This window comes from Triticum dicoccoides, chromosome 5B (genome assembly GCF_002162155.2).
Source record: "Triticum dicoccoides isolate Atlit2015 ecotype Zavitan chromosome 5B, WEW_v2.0, whole genome shotgun sequence".
In the NCBI taxonomy this organism is placed as follows: Eukaryota; Viridiplantae; Streptophyta; class Magnoliopsida; order Poales; family Poaceae; genus Triticum; species Triticum dicoccoides.
The window spans coordinates 596,936,860-596,946,020 of NC_041389.1; the positions used below are offsets into that span (position 1 = coordinate 596,936,860).

Genomic DNA, 9,161 nt, shown 5'->3' on the forward strand with positions numbered 1-9,161 from the left:
CGTTTTCATATTTCCTCTTCATTTTCATTTTTCCTCCGGAAAAACGAAAAGTTTCCGCTCCATTTTCATCCCTCCTCCATGTATGTTTGTATAATTTCTGATTTTTTTGAAATATAAAATATGAATTTTGCTGAATTTTGAATTTTTAAAAAATGGCCTCCATGTAGGCCGAGCTCCAAAAGCACACGTGGTAAGCAATTCAAACAATAAAAAAACAGTTTTCGTAATTTTAGGGACTGACAAAACATGTTAAAGAAAATGCAACCTCCACTGCTGTTCGGCAGAAGGTCCAGATTGCCGCCCCACTCCATTATCAAAACTCGATTCGTCGTCGATTTGGCGCAGCCGTCGTCATCGGAGATTCCTCACGCCTGCAGCTGCGAAGACCAAGGCCCTGCAAGGAACCGAGCCGGAGCCACTGGCCGGATTCGCCATGAGACCGCCGCCGTCTCCCCCTTTGCTCCCCTTACTCCTGCTTCTCGTTCTCCTCCCGTCGCCGCCGGCTGTGGCGGCAGCGGCAGGCCCCACCTCGTTGGAGGCGCTCCGCGCGGCGGCCGGCCGCAGGGCCGCGTCGCCGGCCACGCAAGAGAGGGCTGCCGCCGGGGTGCTCCGCCGGCTCCTCCCCTCCCACGCGCTCAGCTTCCGGTTCCAGATCGACCCCAAGGTTGGAGCACGTCAAGTCCGGATATTTCTTAACCTCACTGTGACACTGCCACTGGCAGTATTGCTTGGACAGAATCAGTGATTGTTTTGCTTTCATTGCTCCAGGGCGGCGTCTGTGGCGACTCGAGCTGCTTCAGGATAAGCAATGTTGACGGCTCGAGCAAGGGCGGTGCAGAGATTCTGTATGCTTCTCTCCCTTCTTTTGTGTGCACAGAACCATTGCCTGCTTTGTGGTCTAACTTTGGAGAAAAATGTAGCTAGTTACCAGGAGTACTATTTAGTTGCTGTGATTGTCTAGCATTGCGTTGAAGTGATGTCCACCTTATAGTATGCTGGTGAGTTTGGAAATATCAATTATATGCCTGATCAAGCAGTGTTAAAAATTGAAGGAGTTTCCCTCGAAAAGCAAAGCATTGTGTTCGACTCCCGGTTCTTCAGTTGAGCATGGAGAGAAACAGAGTGAAAATTTGCTAGCTTGCAAGTTACCAAAAGTACAAATTTCCAATGGTTCCATTGCAAACAAAAATAAAGGCAAATGCACTCAGCTCTTCATGATGTGCAGGATCCAGGGTAACACTGCTGTTGAGCTTGCATCTGGGCTCCATTGGTACCTCAAATACTGGTGTGGGGTGCACATTTCTTGGGATAAGACTGGTGGTGCACAACTGGCGTCAGTCCCTTCGCCTGGGTCTCTGCCACGAGTGAAGGGAACGGGAGTCAAGGTTGAGCGCCCTGTTCCGTGGAATTACTATCAGAATGTCGTCACTTCCAGCTGTGAGTTTTTTCGTGGTTTAGAGTTTTGTTCAGCTCTTGTTGTCTCTTTCGCTCGTAGTTACTAATGTCTTGAACTCCAGGTTCAAGTCCTTCATTGTAAATACACCTCTCATGTTGATTTGCTAATTTCTTTCATCACCTACGCCCCAAAAAATGATTCCCTTGGTGCCATATGGATCCCTTGACCATTTAGGAGTACTAGAAAGTAAATGCACCGTTCAGTTTTTACTATCATGGCTGTTTGTTTTGACGCGGAAAGCAATATAAATCTATCCTCTGATGTAAACACACATGAGGAATTGTTTGGTCTTGTACAATTATGTCCTAATAAGTTTTAGTTCGTTAACTCTTCCCATTTTATAGATGTACATTTTGCCCTGTACACACATCTTTTTAATTTAGAAATATTCCTGAAATCTTGCCGTTCTATTCTTTGCATGGATTCCAATGTTCTTTTCCTGATAAAATTCCTGTAGACTCCTTTGTGTGGTGGGATTGGAGAAGATGGGAGAAAGAAATTGACTGGATGGCACTTCAAGGAATTAACTTGCCTTTAGCGTTTACTGGACAGGAAGCTGTTTGGCAAAAGGTTTTTAAGGTAGAGCGATGAACATCTTTAACTCTGAAATGTTTTGTCAAAAATTGGAGCGTAGTTTTGCAACATGATTCAACTAGTCCTCTGGCTGAGAACTCTCAGAATAATTTTGCTGAAGCAACATATGATTAAAAGTGAGCCAAAGCTGGACCAATTTAAAACCCATCTTCATTCTGGCTTCCTTACTGGGCCCAGTTTTCACCCGATTTAGTCAGTAAATTGATCAGTTTGGGCTGGCTCAGTCCAATAGACAGGGCCTGTCTTTTTTTGCATGTGAACAGCAGTTCTACAATACAGAATTACAAATGCAATTTACACTGTGGAAGATTAGAGTTGAATGCACCTGCAGTAGAATAATAGACTGGATAATCATTTACCTTGATTTACTGTCTGCACTCTATTTGGGAATGGGCATAGTAGCGTGATGATTGCCCACATTCTTACCTTTCATTTACAATTTTGCATAAACTTTTGTGGAAACAATAGAACAATATATATATTGTAATTACTCAACACAACTTGTACGGTTGCTGACCAGTTTGGAATCTTCAAACATGACAAACCCAAAAGTTATATTTTGTTAGATGTTCCACTGTTCTTATTTTTCCCTCCATGTCATAGTGGAATTACTTATGATGTGATTTGTATTTTACTTTTGAACTTTTTTGTTGATTGAGCACTTCTTAATTATTGAATTCCATTCCAGAGCTTTAATGTCACCGACAGAGATTTAGATGATTTTTTTGGTGGACCAGCTTTCCTTGCCTGGGCTAGAATGGGGAACTTGCATGCGTAAGTTAAAATTAAATTTATTGGAGACGACTTAATTGGCAAATAATTGCTAGATAAATATCACAGCATTACAAATAAATAAGGATACATTGCCTCTGTTTTAGCATTTTGGTGATTAGCTCATACCGGAGTTATTTGTCTGGTGTATTTTCTTCGGGCAACCGGCTCGGCGTCATCATTCTGGAATCAGTATCGTATTGGTCATTGTTTAGATCTTTAGTTCCTCTTCATGTTATTAAATTAGATAATCCTGAATGAATACTAGAAAAGGATTTTCTTTGTACTGGAATATTTTCCTTTCGTGTAAATGTTTCCAGATGACAAACAATTGCTGTACATTTTGCCTTCAAAAGCATTTTGACTATATTGTAAGTTTACACAGTTGCCTCGAACACTATGTTGGTATTCTTGCAGTAACACCTGAAATGCTAAATGTGATTATTTGTACACGGGAATCATTCGACAATATAATCATATCTTTAAAAAAAATTGTAGATGGGGTGGGCCACTTTCACAAAATTGGTTAGATCAACAATTGGCACTGCAGAAGAAAATATTGTCTCGTATGATTGAGCTTGGAATGGTCCCAGGTATGTTCTTTTACAGTCCAGAAATCAAAAATTCTGTTTTTTTCTCTATTAAATTTCTGCTAGTTAAACCTGACATATGCCATCAGAGCCTGGTTTTCCTTCTATCATTAAAGTTTTCTCATTTGTTAATATAATTGCCATCTACTTCTAATTTTAAAGTCATGTGTTCTTGAGCTTCAGTTGACATATGAACATACTCCCTCCGTCCCAAAATAAGTGTCTTAACTTTATACTAACTTTAGTGCAAAGTTTTACTAAGCTTGAGACACTTATTTCGGGACGGAGGGAGTATATTATACTATTGTTACATTGTTAATATAACTCCCTAAATATTTGATTCAGGTTGTATACTTACAGTGTATTCCATTTTTCAGTTCTGCCATCATTCTCAGGAAATGTACCAGTTTCGTTTAAAAAATTGTTTCCATCTGCCAGCATAACCAGACTCGGTGAATGGTAATATACTGTCATGTGCCATTTCTGCTGACATTTTCGGGAATTTTGTGCTAAGTATAAGACTGAAGACTGAAGTTTTCGCTGAAGACTGAAGTTACTAGAATTTCATCTTTATGGCTAACCTTTGTTATCGCTCAAAAAATATCTATTGTTACGTTGGAGCCAGAAGCCCAGCTTTGGTGCCCATGCATTCATGATGTCCCTTGCAAAGTATTCGAGTGTTAAGTACTCCCTGCGATCCGAAAAAAGTATCGTGGCTTTAGTTCAAATAGTTCAAATTTGAACTAAAGCCAGGACACTTCTTTTGGATTGGAGGGAGTATTATTGGAACATCCGAGACAGATAAAGAAGTTTCAGACCTTCAGGTTTTTTAACTTGTAATACTTATCAACTTGCCATTTTACTTAGTTACCATATGGGGCTAACGAACATAGTTGCCCATGAGATAGTTATTTAAGGGCCAACTTTGCTTAATGGATAGCTTGGGATTATATAGCCATTATATCCTTATTGGTGCAATAGAAGGGCAAAATCAGATTCAACTTCTTCACAACTCCCGAAACAAAGAACTTCTTCAAGCTAGTTTTCCTTTTGCAGGTTTCTTCGCGCTAGCCTAAAGGTCTAGAAGACTAGAACTATCAAATCAACATGAGCTGGCAGTATTTGTGAACATTTTATGGGTTTCAACTCTAGCCTACCCCAACTTGTTTGGGACTGAAAGGCTCTGTTGTTGTTAGGAATAAAAATAAAATATCAGCTGACTACCATTTCAGTAAACAAACTTATTTGACATGGATTGCCGGAATGAAGATTTTTCTACTTCAACCCTTGGATGCTGATATCTACACATTCTTTGCTTCAGGAACACAGTTGATGGTAATCCTAGGTGGTGCTGCACTTATATTCTTGATCCTTCGGATGCATTGTTTATTGATGTGGGACAGGCTTTTATCAAGCAACAAATGAAAGGTCTGCATTTCTATTGGTGGATAGAAACTGGACTTGATTTGGTCCAATTTCATGCAACTGTTCCCCCCCAGAATAGCTTCATAAACTTGCTGAATAACTAATCAAACCGAATTTTTTGTGTATGTTTTCATAACCTATACTTGGTTTTAATTTGTCTTTCATCTTTTTTGGATACATGCAGAATATGGTGACATCACCAGCATCTATAATTGGTAACTCATACTAATCTGGTCCTCTACAATATTGCATCAGTGTGTTGGATTAATGCTCTGTGTTATTACTTCTTGGATTACACAGTTTGAATACAATATACTACTCCCTCCATTTACTTTTCAGGGCATAGCATTTAGAGATTAAAACTTGCAACATTTTACCATCAGTTAGTCCAAGAACATATTCATTACTGGTGCATTATGTCTGACATGTCCACTTGTTTGGCATTCTGTTTATTTATGGCATCTATGTTCATTGCTCGCTGCACTGCTTTGGCTTTAGTTTATAGAGCAACTGAGCAGGTCCATTTTGCATGCTTTACAGTCAAAGTTATTTCTTTCAGTGACACATTCAATGAGAATACACCACCGACAAATGAACCGGCATATATTTCATCGCTTGGTTCTGCTATCTATCAAGCAATGTCGAGAGGTAACAAGGATGCAGTGTGGTTAATGCAGGTGTGCTGCTTGTACTCTTCTTTGACACCCAAAAGTATAAAAGATTATGTATTTTGTATAACAGCAACAAGTCCATAATATAGTACTCCCTCAGATCCGAATTAATTGACGCAGCCTCTATACAGTGTCCTCTACACATTGTACAGAGGCTGCGTCAATTAATTTGGATCGGAGGGAGTACTAGTATTTTGTGTCAATTGGGTGTTACTGATGCCTTTTGGGGCCAGTCCTATTCAAATTTGAAATAAAGCCACGACACTTATTTTGGGACGGAGGGAGTAGTATTTTGTGTCAATTGGGTGTTACTGACGCCTTTTGGGTCAGTCGTACAGACGCCCCACACCGCAAGATTGGGAAGCAACCAATTAGCCTCATCTTCCTTTCTCTTTCCGTGCTTACCTTAGCATATATTTTTGTTATTGCTTTCCCTTATTACTTAGCTAAGTTTGTTATCCACACCATAGGGTGGAGATAAGTATAGGAATTACTCATACTCATACGGTCTCCTGACCTTGTTTGTAAAAAAATAAGAAAAGATAACGTGAAATACTGCCCTGTGATTGATCAGTGAAAAGCCACTTACTCCAAGCCACGGTTTATATTTTACAACAGACATGATTTTCATGAGCACGGTTGGCAAATTTAAAGAGTAATATAATCTCTAAAGCTCCTTTGCTTTGTTCAGGGTTGGCTATTTTACTCGGATGCAGCTTTCTGGAAGGAGTCTCAGATGAAAGTGAGTTCTTATTTTTGCTTTGGTTTTTCTGTATCTTGAGCACCAACAGTAATGAGGTTACTTGTAAAGTAAAGGTTAATGCAACCTTAGCTTTAACTTGTAGCAGAAAAGTCATGCATTTAAGTTTAAATAAAAGCAAAGTACAAGAATAATGTAAATAGTAATAGAGTAAAATCCACCAGCGGTCCTAAAAGTATTCGAAGTGTGCCATCTAGGTCCAAAAGTTTGAAAACAAACACCCAGGTCTTAAAAGTTGTTGAGTCGTGCACTGCGGCTCCTAAACACATCTGACTAGGCCACATGGCCCTTTGACTGATGCCACGTACACTGAATTGCCACATGGGGCAAACTGACCGAGCTATGAATATATCAAAACAGAGTTACAGTATTCAGGGTCTTTGATATATTCATAGCTCGGTCGTTTTCCCCATGTAGCAATTCAGTGTACGTGGCAATTTTGATATATTCATAGCTCGGTCAGTTTGCCCCATGTGGCAATTCGGTGTACGTGGCATCAGTCAATGGGCCATGTGGCCTGGTCAGATGTGTTTAGGAGCCCCAGTGCACGACTCAACGACTTTTAGGACCTGGGTGTTCGTTCTCAAAACCTAGATGGCACACTTTGAATACTTTTAGGACCGCTGGTGTATTTTACTCATAATAATATGGACATATATATCACATGGGAAAATACACCAGCATGTGAGCTTCTATAAGACTATAAGTAAAGCTGCTGCGTATCATTTATATGCGGGTAAATCTTGCTTCTTTTGCCTTGCAGGCACTACTTCATTCTGTTCCAATTGGTAAGATGATGGTCCTTGATTTATTTGCTGATGTCAAGCCCATATGGCAAACGTCCTCCCAGTTCTATGGTGTACCATACATCTGGTATGTCCTCTCTCTCTAGTTCTCAAACCTTTTATGTTCTTACATACACTATTAGTATTAAAAATACTAGTTATTCGTTGTGCCTATGAAGTTAATTAGTTAACTAATGATCATTTCTTAAATTAGGTGCATGCTACACAACTTTGGTGGTAATATTGAAATGTATGGAGTACTAGATTCAATTTCATCTGGCCCTATTGATGCACGTACAAGCTACAATTCAACAATGGTTCATTTTACTTTCATTCCTTGTGTAAATTTACTAACAGCAAGGGTCTCCTTTGCCTTTCCCTAGAGAAGCAGTTAAAAAGATCTAATGGGGTACTTGCATTCAATCCTTCCTCTTATTTAGGTTGGTGTTGGCATGTGCATGGAGGGAATAGAACATAATCCAGTTGTTTATGAGCTTATGTCTGAAATGGCATTCCGTAGTCAAAAGGTCGAAGTTGAGGTACACATTACAAATGCGTCTGGTCTCTGGTGTGTAACGAATTATGGTTTACTCCTATGCCATCAAACTAGAAGAAGTTTTTAACTTCATAGAGGGTTAATGTGAGCCTGTGTTTTAATTCATAAGGTTTCTAACTCGAAAGATTAAATTTTAACTAATCTGGTCTAAAGGTTGCTTCTGATATGGCTTTCTTTATGTTGTTCTGCATTTTCAGTAAGACCTTTGGATTAACTGATATTTTCTTACCGACAAGATCAATGTTGACAATTGGTGTTATAAAAGAAGTTTAAAGAGTATCAACTTATAATTTTAATTGATAGTTATTCTTTGGTAGAAATCGTTTATTTGGTCGTGTTAACTTCAGGCTGAATGAGGTACAAACTTTTGTACAGATCAGTGTGGCAGTGTCTATGTTTTTTTATTTTACAATCTTGCTATGGCTTTGCTAGGGTTGCTGCTTTGATTCTGTCTATATTTTCCATTTGCTGAAGTTCTTGACCACCGCATTTGTTTTCATAGGTTGATTACCATCTAATCTATGTCTTTACCTTCCAGGATTGGTTAAAATCGTACTCCTATAGGCGATATGGCCAATCAAATGTCGAAATACAGAAAGCTTGGGCAATCCTGTACCATACGATATACAATTGCACAGATGGAATTGCGGTTTGATTTCATACAGATGCAACTTTATTGCAGTCGTGCAATGCTTGCTGACATATTCATGTATCCTTTTCATATGTTCATTGCAGGATCATAATAGAGACTACATAGTTGAATTTCCAGACATCAGTCCAAGTTCTTTCAGTTCCCAGTATTCCAAACGAAGAAGTATCTCAGTTGTGAGGAAACATCCGAGGTTCTTAGGCGAGGTCTCTGCAAGCCTACCACAACCACATCTATGGTATTCTACGGAGGAGGCCGTCAAATCCCTTGAACTATTTCTTAAAGCAGGAGATGATCTTTCAGAAAGTCTCACATATAGGTATGTCTCGTAGTAAGCATTGGTTCTTCAAGCATTTGAATGTCATGCATCCTCTTTCTTGTGGCATGCATCCTTTAAACTTCTTGCGTCAGCTTATAAAATTTTGAGCCATTGTCGGTTCTATTCCCGAAAAATGAACTGGTGGTTTCTAAACTACTGACTCTTTTGAGAATTAGATGTTGTGGTGTTTCACCTGTTCATTCTGATTTATGTAAAAAATCACACCAACTATATGCATGAAAGAAACATAGGTTTTTCTTTAGCTGGAAACAGGGGTACAATTTAGTTAGTTCCTAGGAGAGTCACTGGCAAGTGGACAAAGAAGGTTTTCCTGTCTATTTGATCTCCTACATGTTTTTCTCAGCTCCTTACGTCCACACCTTAGTTAATTTCAGTCATGTCAAATGATAAGGGCACAAGTGGAGTCAGTTGTTCTGGTAAAAAAAAGAGTCAGCGGTAAGCTCACATATGCCAAATTTGGAATAGAAGGAAAAAATATCTGAAACGTGGGACTTGCTTGTAGGTGGCATGCTTCCTGCCATAGTTATGCAGTGGTGGAGCCAGAAAGATAGGATCAAGGGGAGG

At 39.5% G+C, this 9,161-nt stretch overlaps 1 protein-coding gene across 1 annotated transcript in view; it reads left to right on the plus strand.

Annotated features, from left to right (window-relative positions):
* The first annotated feature begins 276 nt into the window (after positions 1-276).
* The window catches only part of LOC119311918 (alpha-N-acetylglucosaminidase-like), a 10,639-nt gene continuing 1,754 nt past the window's right edge, over positions 277-9,161 (plus strand). Inside the window, exons 1-16 of the mRNA XM_037587636.1 lie at positions 277-664; positions 769-845; positions 1,226-1,437; positions 1,914-2,035; positions 2,739-2,824; positions 3,320-3,414; positions 3,789-3,870; positions 4,733-4,839; positions 5,021-5,051; positions 5,396-5,513; positions 6,199-6,249; positions 7,031-7,140; positions 7,267-7,369; positions 7,493-7,591; positions 8,147-8,257; positions 8,344-8,576. Of these exons, the coding sequence (XP_037443533.1) occupies positions 434-664; positions 769-845; positions 1,226-1,437; positions 1,914-2,035; positions 2,739-2,824; positions 3,320-3,414; positions 3,789-3,870; positions 4,733-4,839; positions 5,021-5,051; positions 5,396-5,513; positions 6,199-6,249; positions 7,031-7,140; positions 7,267-7,369; positions 7,493-7,591; positions 8,147-8,257; positions 8,344-8,576 (1,868 nt within the window). The 5' untranslated portion in view covers positions 277-433. The remainder of the gene's footprint in view (positions 665-768; positions 846-1,225; positions 1,438-1,913; positions 2,036-2,738; positions 2,825-3,319; positions 3,415-3,788; positions 3,871-4,732; positions 4,840-5,020; positions 5,052-5,395; positions 5,514-6,198; positions 6,250-7,030; positions 7,141-7,266; positions 7,370-7,492; positions 7,592-8,146; positions 8,258-8,343; positions 8,577-9,161) is intronic.